Source organism: Rissa tridactyla, chromosome 6 (genome assembly GCF_028500815.1).
Source record: "Rissa tridactyla isolate bRisTri1 chromosome 6, bRisTri1.patW.cur.20221130, whole genome shotgun sequence".
Classification (NCBI taxonomy): Eukaryota; Metazoa; Chordata; class Aves; order Charadriiformes; family Laridae; genus Rissa; species Rissa tridactyla.
In genome coordinates this window covers 27,247,476-27,264,526 of record NC_071471.1, presented here as the reverse complement: position 1 = coordinate 27,264,526, position 17,051 = coordinate 27,247,476, and the positions used below count along the sequence as shown (strand labels likewise).

Here is a 17,051-nt window from a genome sequence, read left to right as displayed (position 1 = left end):
CCATCCATTCACGCAAACACTGCAAGTGGTTTGGCAGGTCTTGTGGCCAAAGGTTTCTGTGAGCAACAAGCAGAGTTGTCCCAAGCCCCAGGCTCTGGGGATTGCTGTCATTGACTAGGTTTGGAAGGGTCTGCACCAGGACACAGCCTGTCCAGCAAGAAGGGTCACGGAGACCCAGTTGGCATGAAAGGGCTGAGAATGCAAAAGAAAACTCGGGTACATGCAACAAGAACGAAGAATTCAAAATGCTTTGAAAAGAGAGACATAGAATAGAAAAAAATATTTTAGTATTCTTCAGTAAAGTATACCCCCAACTTCAGTTTGACAGATAGTAGCTTCACACAGGACAAAAAGAAATGGGTTTCTGAGTAATCAGGTCCCTAAAGTATTATAAGGGACAAAAGCAGAAACCATCCCTCCAACGAGGGTGGGAAAACCTGCTCCGAGATGGATTTGGCTAGGGCACAGCCTCTTCAGGAAGAAGAGGCAAAAATCATCTTCTCCAAGAGAATCAGATCAAATAGTCTCTCGAGAATCGAGAGATTCGGTACACTGACTTAAAATACCACCGATCATATTCATTCAGTGTAATTATGCTTTAGTTTTACAGGTGGCAGGGAAATACCTTCCCTCCAGTGATGTAATTAAGAACTTGCGAGCAAGGACTCCAAGGGAAGCAGGAGCCGAGGCGAGAGCTCTGCCTGCCAGGGGACCCTCTGCATACATGGTGCAAATTGGCTGGACAGGACAAGCAAAGAGTCACAAAGCCAGAACTAGCTTGGTTGCATGCCCCACATCTGCTGTGGCTTTACTTAGCAGTTGCTTTCATCTCTCCATCCATAGTTAAGCGCTGGAAAGTACAAAATTACAGGACAGCAATCCCTTTTTTAGTATCAGAGACCAGCGTCATCTGCTACTCTGCTTCACCACCCAAAACCACCACCTTCACCTAAAAACAAAGCACATTTTGTCTTTGTGAGCCTTTCCAGTCCTATCATTACTCCCTGTGCTAGATTAGGAATGAAGAGCACTGACCAAGTGCACAAACACTTTTTCTGCAGGGTGAGCAAGGAGTAAATCTCACTTAAATCTGACCCCAGATTTTTACCAGTCTTTTTACCATCAAATACTAATGTACTCATTCAAATCTGCTATTATGACACTTCTGCAACTAGGCCAATGCCTACAAGGTCACTGAGAGAGAACATGACACCACATAGGAAGTAAAATCTCAAGTATATTTAAGGACAAATTAGCACCAGATATTTGGCCAGTCACATAGAGCTAATGTTTTAAAATACCAATGGGAGGTCACACAGAAAAATAACTGATACCAGCTCAGTGTGAAGGACATAAAAGCAGCGTTTTCCTTGCACGGTGTGGCTTTCCTTCCTCTGCTCTGGTTTAGGCTGGGAAGATGAGTGGTTTCAGTACCAATTCTACAGAATAGGGCTGGTACAGCAGGGAAAGAAAGAGGGCAAAATAAAGATCCTTTCATGTCATTTTTCAACACACTAAAGTGTTCTGTCAAATCAACAAACAAGTTTGTTTTTAAAAAAAAAAAAAGATGAGCAATAGTGTCTCAAAATGTAACAACCATCACTCATTGAGATTCAACTGTTTAAAGATTTTAGTCAGTTTTACAGGACTGCTTTGATCCCAACAGCTATAAAACACATCCTTTATAGGAGGAAAAAAAAACCACTCCCGCATGGCTCCATCTGCTCCCATTGAAAGGATGTTTCAGTAGCAGTCAAACGGCCGGGCTGGCTTCCAGATAACACGAATGGACAGGTCTCTTTTGTTCTCAGAAGGGACGAGCTCCAACTATCAGAGCCCACGCTTATCCCCTGCACAGGCCAATCCATCGTACAGAGCTCCCAGGTGAGCTAGCGATGCTCACTTATCCTTTTTTTCCTCCCCCGCTCAGTTCAGGCCTGCAGAACAATGCAGTCTCTGCCCTGGAAAGGCCAGATACCGCTGCCACAGCTAAGCCTCCAGGTGCTTAGTGATCCTGCGAATTTTCTCCTTCCTGTTCCTGTTTCCGTGTTTTTTCCAAGGCTTTCCTACCACGTTGCCAGGATTGGAGGTAGTCACAGGCACAAGACCGCTGCCGGGCCGGTATCCCATTGCAGCCCGGACCCCTTTCATCAGGGCGCGAACGTTCTCCTGGAAGAGGAGACATAGTCACCATGAGAAGAGAGAGTCACCACAAGGAGACAGACCCATAAGAAGATATTTAACAAGGAACCGTGATATGTCAATAAAGCCAGACACAGGCAAGCTCAAACCCATCAAGACCTGCTCAGCCCCCAGCTCAAGAGCTGCAGGAAAGGTCAGGCCACAGAGCTGAGACAAAGCCTGCCAGCACGCTCCAGTGGTGTCTGCAGCCACGCCTCACCGCGCCAGGTCTGCCACTGCAAGCAGAGGCACGGACGAGACACTGAGCTCCGCCAGACATTAGCTACGGCGCTAGGATTGATTCTCACAGTCTCTGCTTTGCACACAACAAATTGTCTTTGCAAATAAATCTGGTGTCTGTGAAAGCCAGAGACTAAAATAACTTGCTAAGTCTGGAGCGTGGGTAGCACTGCCGGGACTCAGCTCGTGCCAGCACTTTGGGCAGCCAGAGGAAGAGTCTGGTAATCCCAAAAATTCTTTTCAGGTCGTAGTTTTCCAAAACAGCTCACTGATTTTTTGAGAAGAGCCCAAGTTCTTGTTTTCAAAATGCATGATTATCTTTAGCTGTGCTGAAACAAATACTGTCCATATCCAGCTAACCAAGCAGAATGGATCAAACCATCTATGACCCATCCTCTTCACTGCTGAACACCTTGTTCTGGTCTTTGTCACGTGTGCAGACTTCATCAGTTACAGATTTGACATTTCATTATGAGTTACTAATAAATTATTTCAGTAGTGTAGGGACTAAAAAGGTCCTGTAGGATCTAACCAGAAGCATACAAGTTAAGAAAAATTCCTATTTTCCACTTCATTTTGACATTTCTCAATTAGATTTTAAATCAATTTGCATGCTTTTCATCTGATTTCAGGTTCTGAGCCAAAACAACCAAGTAGTACTAAATCAATTGTCTTAAAGAAGCTTATCATGACCTCTAAACGCATCACCTCAAGAAAGGAAAGTTAGTTTGCAGGATCTGTTAGTCCAAAAGAGCCTCCTTCCTTGTCTTTCTTCCCTCTCCTGTTTGCTCAAGATTGATGTTAGGCCCATAATGCTGAGGGTCACCCCGCTGACCTTTTAAGAATCAACCATGCGTACCTCATTAGCCATCTTTCAGTCACCTAGGACATTCCCAGCAATTTAGAAGATAATAAAAGGAACAGAGCACTCTTGGGTAGAAATTACGTGCAGATGCCAATGGCATCTAACACCATTAATGCAACCCAGCACTCCTCCATCTTCAAAGCTCTTTTTTCCGGTAACTATGACACACCAGTGCTGCTGTAAAAACTCCTAGAATAAATCTCCTCCAGAACTTACCTGGTGGAAGAATGTTTTGTCTACCACATTTTCAATTTGTTTTGCTTTGGTATTCTTCTCAGGCTTCACCTGTCCACCAGCCTGCATAGTTCTGCTCTCTGGGCACCTTTGATGCTGGTGCTGAAAATCATTTGGGTCAATGCCAGGAGGCGGATGGCAATATAACAGCTTCCCCTGCGAAAGCAATGGGATACAGTTTTTACCAAAAAAAAAACCTTGGAGAGACACACAGAGAGGAAAGAAAACAACTGCAAAGCTGAAGAAGGGCCCCAGGGGCTCACGCTGGCAGAATAACTATTAGTACACTCGATTTCTCCTCCCAGGCAACAACTGGCTTGATTTTAAACCACCATTCTACCTCTACTTCAAAGCACCATTTCCAGCTGCAAACAATACAGTGCAAAACTCTCAGGAGTACTGGAGGATCCAATTAAGAAACGCTCAATAATAAGTTGCAGAGCAGTGCTGTAGAAGCACGCAGCATTACAACGCTCTTAACGGCAGTCCTTAGCACCAAATACTGATCCAACTATAGAAAATGGGTTTGTTTCCTGAATATCTGCTGCATGTTTTAAAGAAACGATAATTCGTTTAGCTAGCACCTTATTTTTAAGCAATCATCTTTTTCAGAATCAGCAGCAGGAGAAGTTTCATTTATTCCTTTAAAACATAAAAATAACCCAATTTAGAGTATTTTAATATATGCTGATTTTATCCAGAGAAATAAAATTCATTTTATTGTCCTCCTTCCTGCTCCAGTGAAACCTTCAATTCACCTCGTGGCAGGAAAGAAAACCCAGATGTAGGAAAGCACTTACACTAACATAGTCTTTTAAGACATATCGAGCTGATCTTGGCTGGTCTGGCTGTCCATGAGATGTCATAAAGCCTCTCATATCTGGAAGACATATCCAAAGTACATTCTCTGTCAGTACAACAAGAGCATTAACACATCCTCCTCTGCTGCTTAATTGCACATTTGTATCTTCTCTCCAAAAAAAATCTCCCTTAGAAAGTGGGTTCTGTTGTGGAAAGCAGGGAGGAAAGGGGAACACTGCTGGCTGTAGGGGGGCTGCAGAAGCATCCTATACCTGAAAGGAATTACGAGAGCTGACATCCCCCTACCACCAGAAAACCTGCTGGCTTTGTATTTTTGTTTTAAGGACAGAGAAGATTAACTGCATCAGAGAATCAGACAAGGGAGATAAACCTTCATTGCTTTCTTCCAAAATCGAATTCAAGACAGTTGATGGGAGGTATCCCAAAGGATGAGAGCCCCACATCACACTACACAGACTGGCAGGGCATTTCACTAACATCCTCAACACAATCACTACATCTGTTGGATGAAACTGGCAAAGCACCACTGCAACACACACGAGATTAGCTGTTACCGAAGGCCTTTCCCGAGAGAAGGGGAAGTCCTAATGGGGAGGTTCAGTGCATGACAAACCTGAGTCAAGCCTAATTTTAAAAAGTTCTCCTAAGGTCACATTCAGGACCACACACACAGCCTAGGCGACAGGTTTTGAAGGGATCATCACTCACATCCATATGCTGTTAGCAGCTCTTCAGCTGTTGGCGTTCGATCTGGATCCTCATCTTCCCTTGGCCTTATGATATTTATTCCATAGGTTGCTTCCAAAATGTTTCGTGGGATATGCTGGCAAACGTAAGCTAGTGAAGGAAACCACCTGGTGACTTTCAGCTGCACAAGTAATCTTGCCCTAGTTACTCCAAGGGCACACATTAAGAATTAATTTTGTCCAAAACCAGAAAAACAATGCAAGTCTGACAACAAGTTAAACTTGAAATGAATGGGGCAAGACCAACACAGCATGGCTTTTTTTATCTACTGTGTGTCCCCACCACCCTCAACACATGAGAACACGTGACCCCAGCAAGGCTGGAACATGCCACATTGCATACTCCAGATTCAACATGTGCAGACTCTCTCACAAACCCCATGCAAAGGATATTAGAGAAATGGGTGGGACATGGTCCCTCATCTGGTCTATGGGCAGAATTCCAGAACAAATCATTTCTGCCTTGGTAGAGATGAAAGATGGCATCACCAGACCAGGGCAATCGCAGAGGCATAGGCCAGGCTCCACATATAGGGTCTACACAATAAATAACCGATGAGTTCACCAAGGCAAGCCAGTGTCCATGAAGGAAAAAGGAACAAAAAAAAAAAATAATCAAATGCATAGATGAAACAAGGATGCAAATGAGAGTAAGCAGAAATTCTACTAACACAGACATCTGCCCTGCTGGCCCCAGACAATGAATTAAGGAAATCTGATGTGAAAGACAGCAGCACTTCCAAGGTTCATAAATAAGGTGTCCAGATGAGGGCAGCAAGACCTTCAGCTCTCCGATCTGATGGGAGAGAAGAAAGCGCTCCAGAAACCTTTAACTGTGTCGGACCTTTTGAAACAGGTAGGAGATTCCACAAGTACAAATCCCACAATGCTCATTATAGCATTGGAGTTGCTACCTCAAAATGAAGGGCTTGATCAATATGAGAGCAGCATAACTGGACTTATTCACAGCAGTGACTGTGGACAAGAAAGACCGTTTGAAAGCTTGACCTTAAGCTATTCAGAGGTTTTCTCCTCATCACTGGTGTTGAAAAAAGAACGGCCAAGCCACTTAAATAAAATCTGGAGATGGAAAAATATCTTCCATTGCACATCAGCTCCCATGAGTGACTCTCAAACTGTACCAAGTGTTTGGAAGAAAGAACTGAAGTTCCAAAACTATATACATCAAGCCCACTCCTCTGCAACCTACTCTGCTGGGCAGAGTTCAGGGTGACAAAGAGTTCTCACTGAGTCCACGTGGTTGCAACTAGTTAATAGTGAAGCACTCTTCCATGGGGTGAGAAAAAAGAGAATAAAAAGATCAATGCTCTTTGTTAGCAATACCTGAAAGTGTTTCGTACGGCCTGGTGTAGCAGACACTGACACCTTCTTATTTCCAAGGATTGTGTTGATGGTCGAACTTTTGCCAACATTAGGGTAACCCACCTAGATGACAGAGAAGTGGAATGGTAACAGTGATACCAGGCAGCGGAATGCCAGATGACTAGCAGAGCTCTGACACAGAAGTACTTTAATAAAACATACTAAAAGAACTAAAGCAAGCAGTGGGGCACACTGAACTCCAGGAACTTCAAAATTAATCTTTGCACAAAGCACTCAGTGATTTGTGCTTGCTAGATTTCTTCACACTTACAGGAAGCCAGGCTACAGGATTAATTTTGCCCGTGGAAGGCATATGGAACTAAAAATTTAGATTAAGCAAGTTCTATTTAAGCACAAAGTCCAACTCACCAGCCCAACATTTACTTCCCCATCCTTCACCCTTGGTCCATTGTGCATGGTTTTGAATATCTCCAGCAGCTCGTTTCTCTGCACCAGATGGCTGAAGTTCCTGATGTTCCTGTTCTGCTCCTGCACTACATGCTGCACTGCAGCACCATCAGTCTTGCTTTCCATCCTCTCTGGGGCAATAGCATTTACTTTGTCCCCACCTTCATCTTCAGAACAGGTTTGCCAGGCCTCTTCTTCATCATCTTCACAGTCTTCATATTCATCGCTACTATCATCATCACTAACCAGAACTTGGTTTATGGTTTGCAAAGCATTGCCTGTGGACGTGCTTTCTGCACTATCTTGTACTGTATCACCTTCTTCTTCTTGACTGTAGCTTTCATCCTCAGAATAACTCGGATCCTCTGCTACATCTTCAGTGTCTGGCTCCTGCGTGAACAGTTATTTCATAGGTGAAATGTAAAGACAACAGTAAGTCTTGGTGTTGACTGCAGTCGCTGCAGCACAGTCACCTATTTTTCCATTAGCCAGATCCCGAGGACTGACAATTCACTCCTTACATCACACAATGCTTTTTAAGGGTCTTAAGTACAACAAAGAAACAACTAGCCTGTTTTAGGACAATGACAAAAGTATTTCAAGAGGGACTGTTAGCTTCATTGTGAAGTTGTTAGAGGTTTCTCCCCAGAAGCACAACTATGAACACACACACTCACACCCCCATAACATCCTTACACATAGCAGCAGCAGAGCCCAGGAAATATTTTTTTTTTTTTTAAATTATCCAATGCTCCTAGTAACAGGAATGAATGTAAGAAAGACCTTTTCATAACAGCAGTATCTTGAACTTTCCTTCCAAAAAAGACAAGCGACCTAACGCTTTCAGTCTCACTTTTAAAGCAATCTGTAATAACATTTTACCTAAGAACTGTGAGCCACCTGAACAGATTAGGTATTTTTGAAAAGAGACGTGGGATATTCCATAGTTGAATAGTGATGGCTGTAACTGATGAAGCCAGTAAAACACGAAAGTAGGATTTACAGATAACACGTAACTTGAGGCAGCAGCAGAGTTTGTTCCACTGGGCAGAATGGGAGAGAAAAATCCTCTGTACAGATAACCATGTCCCTCACCGCATCCCTCTTGGAAAGGATTCCAATTCTTTCAACAAGTTAAGAGTCTGCAAACAGATCTACAAGGGCTGTTTCTGTAGGTGTTTATCAGTAGCCTCAAGGAACAAACTTACATTCTACTTCAGTATTATTTATCAAGTCATTAACCTTGAAAGAGAAACTGCAAGCACCACCAACAGTGTCTGAAGGACGTACCACTTGGTTCACCGTTTTCCTCTCCTCACTTTTGTCTCTATTTTACAGCCACACAGGTCCTTAGAATAACCCTTCCCCGACAAAAGGACGGTGCCTTTCCTAGAAAGGTACTCGGGTATATCACAAGCATAACTGCAAAGCAAGCTATCAGAGGCAGCCAGCATGTACCCAGTCGGAACTGGTCACCTACAGTACCTTTGCCTCCCCCGAGAGCCGTCTGCACTCTGCCAAAGCTGACCAGAACACCACCTTAACGCCCTCTTTCTCGAAGAACCGTGCCCAAGCAGACCGCTGCTCCTCACTCAGCAAATCTGCTTTGTTTATCAGGATCATGTTCTCCTTGTCATTGCTGACTTCTTTAACATAACTTTCCTAAAGAAAACAAGAGAAGGATCAGTTCGTACTCTGGATTAGGCTCCTCCTCCCCCCAGGGAGATACAAGAGCAGCAAGACAAGTTACTCCATCCAGATCCAGATGACTGTAGCTAAATTTGCCATCCCCTGGGCTAGATGGAACTGGTGTTTAGCACACAGCTACAAGAACAAATCGGAGCATGCAACTACTGCAATACAGGTTGTTTCTGGCCCCGTGTGTGAATGAACACCTTGTCTGCTTAGAGCTACAACAAGATATTAATCAGCACCTCACAGGAGAAACTCCTAAGATCAACTATTTGAGCAATTTCATATCTCGTTGATGCAGTGTTCTATAGCCTATCATTACAAAGTCGTCACTTCAATAATTCTTGATCCTTCACTTTCAGTGCAGTAATCCTCAACCATTTTCATTCCACTATGCTTTTAAACAGAACAATTCCTTTAAGTGCAGACACTTTTAATTGGTAATGGAGAGCAATACAATAACCGCAATATAACATCTGCAAAACTACCTCTAAATCCACAATACTCTATGTGTAATATTAAAAAAAAAACTGAAGAAAAATAATTTGATGCCAGAATACTTGCATAAATAAATCAGACATCCAGTTAGGCACGACAGCAGAACAGCTTCAAGGTAGCTGAACGTGTTAAACGAAAAATAAATCATATAAACTCTAAGAAACAAGTTGAAGACAACACTCAAGAAAATGGTTTACTTACCAGATCTTGGCATCTAAACAGAAGGGGGTTTCTAGCATCTACTATCTGGACTACAATATCACTGCAAAAATAAAAGAAAGCTGATAAATTATTCTTTCTTACTTGCCTCAAAGAAAGCATCAAGGCACAGCACATGGCTCACTTTTAGATTTTGCTTGGAATTTTAATGGTTTTAACTTTATTATTCTACTAAGCACCCTTACTGAATTAACAAAGCGTCTCAGCATACCGCATGCCCCAACAGAGCCACACATGTGCTACATGCCAGCACTGCTGCGCAGTATTTCTGCCTCACATGCCTAATTCTCCTGTACAGCCAGCAAGGGGAAAACAGCCCTGCAAGTTCCGCCAATTCATCTACCCTTCAGAAATGCTCAGCAGGCAAGAACCAGAGCAGTGGTATCCCATCCTTTAGAACGTTACTAAAAACTGTGGTAACAACTTTACTTCTGTTTGTTCTCATCCCCAAAGTGCGGCAGAGTGGCTACAGAGAGGAAGAAGAGGTGGTTTTCCTACATAGTGAGATATTCTGGAACACTGTTGCCCACTTTGCATGGAGCAAGATGTACTAAGTCTCCCACAAATGACTTACAGACACCAAGCGTTTGCTGTCAGGCATCTTCCAAATTTATTTTGCGCTCTTCGTGTCACACAAAACATAGAACAGCGAAAGAATTAGACTCCAGTAAAACATGTTGCTTCCCCATGCAAGCAAAGCCTAAAAGTGTGCTTTTAGGAAACATCTTCCAAATACAGACACCAGGTTGCCACCACATATGTGAGCAAGACTCAGTTCTACAAATTAAATGCAGCAGCTTCAGATACCAGAGGCACCCATGTTTCTTTCTTCAAAAGGAAGGGGAAAATTTAACTACACCCTCTCCCACTAAAACTTCTCCAGGCATATAATTTAAAATACTGGTTGCCAGATATTGATTCTATTTGTTTGACAGGGATTCCTGCTAACTCAGGACAGCTTCAGGTTGAATGGAAGAATTTCAAGCCTCGCTAGGCAGTTGGTTACAAATAAATAAATAAAAATCAATAAAACCCCCAAGGGAGTCATTTAATAAGCCGCATGGGTACAAAGAGGTACTGAACAGTTACAGCAATTCAAAGATCAATATGAGAGAAAGCTGACACCACAGTACTGGGATGGGATACAGAGAAGTCACTGAATCACGCCACTGGGAGCTAGTTTGAAGCAAACACAATAAAAGGCTGACAACAGATCAAATTATCCAGCAAGGCAAGGGACTGGACGACTTTCACGTTCAGTTCTGAGACAGCATCCTCACTCTACACAAAATAAAAAGCTCCAACAATAGAAAGGCATTAATAACACATTCCAGCCACCTCAAAACACACAGTACACTCACACTGCACATCATGATACCCTATAGTGGATGCGCCCTACCCAGCTCTCTCCTAGCCAAAGACCCAGTAGCGCCCAGTACAAAGCCACTTCTGTGAAAGGACCAGCTCACCATGACCTCACTGCTGAAGTATTTTTCAATTTTAGGAAAATCAGACGAGATGATCTCAAACTTAATTACTAGTGAAATTAAATGCCCCAGTTAGATTAGTGTAGCAGATAGCACTCCTATTGTATTACAGCTCGGCAGAGCAAACAAAGCTATTTCTGTGATATGACAAGCTGTTGCCTTTCATGCACTGGTGCAATTTCTCTGCATGGCAAAAGGCCAAGGACCAAGAGGCTCTTTCTTTCTCAAAGTTATTTAGTTGTTCTCCCTTGCCTCCTGCCCCTGAACATCAGGCTGCAGCTGCACGGTTGAGAAAGAGGAGAAAGCGTTAATCTTGACAAAAGATCTCAAAAACACATTCTCAAAGGAGGCCTCCCACACAGAGTTACTGGAAGAGGCCAAGAGCAGCAGCATCGGAAGAATCATCAGAGACTCGCAGCGAGTCGCCTGCAGAATTGCAGTGCTGAGAGCTAGCGTGCACCACTACACAGCTGCCCTTCTTCACATCACATTTTGATCACTTCAAAACCAAGTCACTTCAGTGCTGATAACAAAACATTATTAACTGTAATCGTTTTTCCTGTGCTCAGCCACTTGAAGCTTGAAGACACTTGAAGGCTGCAATTCAGGAAAACACATTAAATGTTACTTTTAAAAAGCAGACAGTGATATCCTTTACCTTCTTTCAATGACTCTCCAAAGCTGACGCCAAAATTCCAAGTTTCGTTCAAATGGGGTTAGAATTAACTTTTTTTCTTCTTCAAGGCTAAGGCAAAACAGAAAAGACATCATATTTGACCCATTTCAGGTAATAATCACACCACCAGCTCTTCCTTAGATCCAAGTGGCTTTAGTTTCAGAGACAGCTATCAAGTCAGAATCATACAGCAGGTACTATTTCTGTTAGTTTTGCATTCTGGTTCAGCAGTAACACAATGGCTCCTGACCATGCCAGCTGAGAACTGGTAAATAACAGCAAGAGTAAAAGCTCATCAAAAGCCTGCCACAATAATAAACCAGGGAAGTTATCCCAAACGCCAGCAGTTATTACTTAAAATGAGTACCACTTTGAAAATGTAACAAATTTGAGGATGGTACCTGACATGGTTCTACACAACGTTGACTCACTGTTACCAGCATGCGAGGGCCTTTGCCCAGGGCAAACCTGGGGTCACAGGGTGTGAGCAGATGCCACCTGGCTCTCCAGGCCAGCAGATGCAGCACAGGACCAGCACAAGCTGCTGTATGCAGGCTGGTAGCGTTGCACTCTGCTCAGAGCAGCGTTGTTGCTCTTAGGAGGCGCATTCACCACTCCTCCACTTCACGGGCAAGAGCAGAACACCACACTCCATCCTGAAGAATTTTAACATACAAGAACACGCGCACACAAGACAGCTATGCACAGCTCACCACAAAAACATGTCTGGACTGTGGCTGGGCTGTCCAGCCTCCTGGAACAACTACAGGGAGCCACTGACAAGACGTTACTTTTATAGGCCCAGCAAGGACAAATACAACCCACTGCTTCCTGTGTCTTCAGATGCCAGCAGCTACTTACCCAGACACTAGTGGCATACTCACTGGGCAAGCTGTCGCCTCCATTCAAGAAAGCTCTCCCTCTCGGCTTGCTTCAAGTCCTCTGCACTGGTTGTCCTATCCCAACGTGGCCTGTAGAGCAAGCACATTTTGGAGTGGTCAGAAGCAGCCATTAGACCCGTTACATTACTGCAATAAACACCGATAAACAACACAGGCACCACACATTCAGCTGTGCTGAAATGGTTACAGTTGAGATATACGTGCACCTGTTTTCAATAGCTTTAAGTACACCTTTTTTCATTGTTCCCTCAGAACTCCACTAGCTGGGAGAACGCTATCCTATGCATATTAGCTCTCACAAAGCTGTTTTTTTAAGCTAAGATTTGCAGGGCATTTAAGATGGGGGACTTATCTCTCTGTCCACCATGCACGCATGGCACCCGCATGGCAGGCGGGCACCTGTGCCATGGGTTACAGCAAGCTCGTGCAGGCCAGGTGGTGCCTTCCCCAAAACCAAGATATTGACACAGCAGAGGGCTGCCCCCAGGCTTGCAGCCACTGAGGAGCTGAGCCCACTCAGCAGAGGGGGATCTACGGCTGGCCGTGCAGGACTCACCTCCGTGGGATGCGCAAGAACTGACGGTTCTCCTCATGCAGCTGCCGGACATGCTGGGCCTCCTGGGCCGTGAGGAGGCCCGTGCGGCTCTGGGCTGACACGATCTGGATGTTCAGACGCTCTTGCAGGAAGGGCGAGACAGTCATACAAAGCCAGCTGTCCCCATCCCTGCCTGTCACCAGCCCTGCTGGTCCCTGCCACCCCACCCGCTCCCTGCAGACCCCCAGCCCTGGCTCAGGACCCCATCCTAGCCAACCCCAGACCCTCTCCCCTAACCCAGAACCGGTCCTGGGCCCCCCCCGGATCCTCCTACCCAGCCTGGCACCTGGTCCCTCCCCGGGCCCAGCCGCAGCCCAGGACCTGTCCCGGCCCCTCACCGGCAACGAAGCGGGTGCCGGCCAGCTCGGCGGTGGCCAGGAACTCCTCCAGCGGGCTCTGCTCGGCCGCCGACCGCAGCTCCGGGCCGCGCTCGCCGCCCACCTCGCTGGCGTGCAGCTGCCGGGACAAGACACCGCCGTCAGCCCGGGCCTCCCGCCGCCCCGAACCCCCCGCCGCCCCCGGCCCCGCCGCCCTACCCATGAGGCGGCGCCCCGGCGGTCCGGGCCGCGCTGCCGCTGCAGGCAGCGGCCCAGCCCCTCTCCTCGCTTCTTGCCCATGCCGCCGCCGGAGCCGGAAAGGGCCGCCCCGCTTCCGTCTGCCCGGCTCCGGGCCCTCCGCCGCGCCCCGCGCTCGCGGAGCAGCGTTCCGGGCAGGAGGGTTCCGGGGTGGCACCGCCACACTCCCCGCTCCCGCCGCCGGGCGGCGGAACGGCACCGGCCCCCCCGGGACCGACCCCCCGGGACAGACCCCACCGTGACCGGCTACCCCGGGGCCGTCCATGCCCGGCCAGCCTCTCCATCGCTCCATGCACTCACAGACCATGCATCCACACGCTGTTCTAGCCAGCGAGCCACCAACACCCATCATGTCCCTCTGTCCATCCCCATGCTATCCTGTCCATCTATCCATCCATCCACCCAGCCCCACTCTGCTCTGCCCATCCTTCCTTCCTTCCTTCCTTCCTTCCTTCCTTCCTTCCTTCCTTCCTTCCTTCCTTCCTTCCTTCCTCCCTCCCCACACTACCCTGCCCATCCGTCCATCCATCCCAACGCTGCCCTGTCCATCCGTCCATCCCCATGGCACTCAGCACAGACACAGGCCCCTCCAGCGCTCCCCGCCCCAAACCCAGCTCTAACCCTCTCACTCTCCCAGCAGCCCCCAGCCCCACCATTAACACACAGGCGATAACAAACCCCGGGGCAGGTCCAAACACAGCGCCCCGAGGTCTGTGGCCAAGGGGGGATGTGTGGGGCAGCCAGCCCCAGCAGAGCCCACGGCAGCACCGACGGCTGCAGGGGGCAGTTTCGCCCGCCGGTTCAGCCTGGTGCAGATGCTGTCTCTGGAAAGCAAACAACGCCGTCAGCGAGGTGTGCGAAACCCTGTCCCGGCAGCCAGTGATGGGGCAGGGGTTTTGTGCGTCCCTCCAGGGGAAGCCACGAGCTCCCATGGCTGAGGTTGCCTCTGTGCCCTGTAACACACCCAACACAACGCAGGATCCCCATCCCCGGGATCCATCATCCCAACAGAGCTAATAGCACATACAAGGAACGACGGTGACTACGAGAGATCCTGGGTGGAAGTTATGCTACGGGGTAGCTGCCAAAATCTAGCCAGAGCCCGGGCATCTCTGCAGGATGGAGGACGTTGCCCGCCCAGCCAGGGAACCATCAAACAGGTTTCGGTGGCAGCAGTTGTTGCGGCCAGTCCAGGTCAAGAGGGAAGAGAAGGTGAAATTAATAAACAACTCGATCTGTTCTTGCACAGTGAACTGATTTATGAACCATTTCTCCTTTATAGGTGTTGGGTGAAGGCCAGGCATTTTTGACCATAACTCTGTAACATGTATCCATTGTAACTGGAGAATAACCCAGCTAATCCGTGGAAAACAGAGGCTCTGCCTACACAGGCAGGCAAAGCTCGGCTTGAGGTGCTGCACGGCAGCGTACAAACCCCCGCGGGCTGGAGTGGTCTTTTCTCACGCTCAGCACTACGTGATGCCTCCCCATGATAAACACTCGTTAGGGAGACGCAGTTCTTCCTTTCTTCTCCTTTTCAAAGCCGGCAACCGTACGGCATAAATTTCCTGAGTACGTCTGAACCCTTGCCATGCTCATCCCAGGCTCTGCCACCACCGCCAGCCTGGCCCGGCCCCTCCTTTGCTTCCCAAAGGCAAATAAGACAGATGAAAGGGGACTCGGCGTTCGGCTTTTCATTTACACAAAGTGCTCCAGTGGAAGGCTGGTGGGCTGCAGACAGCATGCAGCGATTTAGTAAATTCATTTTTAATCAAGTCATCTTTAATAAAACCATCTCAGGTCTTTATGTGGGCACTGAGGCAGTAATATAAGTGCTCATTATTGTATTTCTTTTATACTTCAGTTAAAAGTTACCTTCCTTCTGTGCTGCATAATCATCAACCAGAGCAGCCAGCCAGCCCGGCCTTTCCCCACGCCTTGGGTCTGGCAGCACTTCTAACCCCACAGCCGAGGCACACGCCATGCCGTTCCCAGGCTGCCCAACCAGGGGTAAAATGCTTTGATAATCCCATCGGCACAGCCCCGGCACCGCCGGGGTCCTTGGCTGGCAACACAGCCAGCAGTACGGAGCGCAGAGCTCGATGGCCCTCCATTGGACATGGGCAGTCATTCCGGTGGCATGGACTGGAAACAGAAATGCTCGGGGACAGGCAGGAATGCCGGCACGGTGGGAAAAGGAGACTCAGGCTTGCTCCACCGCCTGTAACCCTCTGTGCATCCCGGGGGCGGTGAGGTTTGAGGGTAACCCAAAGAGCAAAGAACTGTGCATTTTGATTGGGATGGTTTTGCCACATGTTGCCCTTTTTTCCCATGACATTCCCTGTTTCCAGAATTAAGTGCTCCCAGGACAGTCCCTGCAGATATTTTCTGCCACCTTTGTGGGAGCTGCTGAAGAAATGCCCAAACTGCCCTCGTTCTTGCAACAGATCCATTTCTGGGCACTTCATAAACACTAAGGAATTATTTTTGTCCGCTGATGCCAGCAGCACAGCGAGGATCGCTTTGAGCAGAGCGGTGTTGAAGGAGATACAGACTCGGTGATCCCAGTAACAGAGACATCAGAGTTTTTGGCTAGAGTCTTAATTGCCTATTTCTAATTGCAACATTTCTCATCCCACTCCTATTGCTCTGCTGTACCTACTGGAGCAAGATGGGCTGCTTCTGGTTTTACCTAAACACGACAACTTGCTTCTGCTAGAAGACATTTCTGCATGGATTAATCACAAGCGGAAAAGGGCCACCAAGGAAGAGCTGCTGTCGCAGGAGCTGTATGGCAGTGGCTTGGCACCTGCATGTGCCCGCCGAGAGCACGGACAGCCACGGAGAGCATGGAGGAGAGGGGCACGCTGCTGCGAAGTCATAAACCTGTTGATTTGCAGCCCGCTCCCTTACGACGCAGCGGTGCCCACGGCATGCAAAATGAACTCGATTTTCGCTGCCGGGCCTTGTTCTCACAACTCAGTTCTTTGACAGCAGTGCTCGGGCTGGAGCGCAATGCTGTCCCAGGAGAGCAGTCACCCCCTGCGCACCGCCGAACCTCTCACCGCTCCTTTGGAGCGCGTTAGCCGAGCGCCCAGTGCTGCCGGCTCTTTGGAGGGGGGCCGTGGCTTTGGGACTTCTCACGAAACCCATCGCACGGACGAAGTACAATCTGCTGTCCTTCTAGCGCACCGCAATCATCGACTTGTGTCAAAAGAGCTGGCTTCCCTCCCAACTTCTTCTGCCCTGGAGCCAAACCACCGCTCCAGTTTTTGATGCAAATCCTGAGAATTATTTAGCAGCAGCAGCTCTTTTTCAAAAGCCAACGACACCAGTGCGTTTTTGCCTAAAGGAAACATTGTTCTTTCTGGACAACTTTTCCTCCATTTTCCTCTAAGGGAGCACTGGGAGATTTCAGGACTGTGTCTCTAAAATATTCATGTGATGGCTATTCATTATTCATGTCGGCTCACAATGCTTGATTCAGCGGTACCGCCAGCCTCAGCCTGACAAGCAGACCCATTAAGA

The 17,051-nt window shown here is 47.5% G+C and overlaps 1 protein-coding gene across 1 annotated transcript; it reads right to left on the bottom strand.

Annotated features, from left to right (window-relative positions):
* Nucleotides 1-1,217: 1,217 nt before the first annotated feature.
* LSG1 (large 60S subunit nuclear export GTPase 1) lies at nucleotides 1,218-13,597 on the bottom strand. Its single transcript, XM_054206571.1, has 14 exons — nucleotides 13,485-13,597; nucleotides 13,287-13,404; nucleotides 12,910-13,030; nucleotides 12,336-12,422; nucleotides 11,434-11,520; nucleotides 9,271-9,331; nucleotides 8,365-8,541; nucleotides 6,841-7,269; nucleotides 6,433-6,534; nucleotides 5,482-5,625; nucleotides 5,051-5,174; nucleotides 4,321-4,400; nucleotides 3,503-3,676; nucleotides 1,218-2,169 (listed from the first exon to the last, which is right to left on the bottom strand). The coding sequence occupies exons 1-14, from the start codon at nucleotides 13,563-13,565 to the stop codon at nucleotides 1,990-1,992; spliced, it is 1,965 nt and encodes a 654-aa protein (XP_054062546.1). The 5' UTR covers nucleotides 13,566-13,597; the 3' UTR covers nucleotides 1,218-1,989.
* Nucleotides 13,598-17,051: the final 3,454 nt, after the last annotated feature.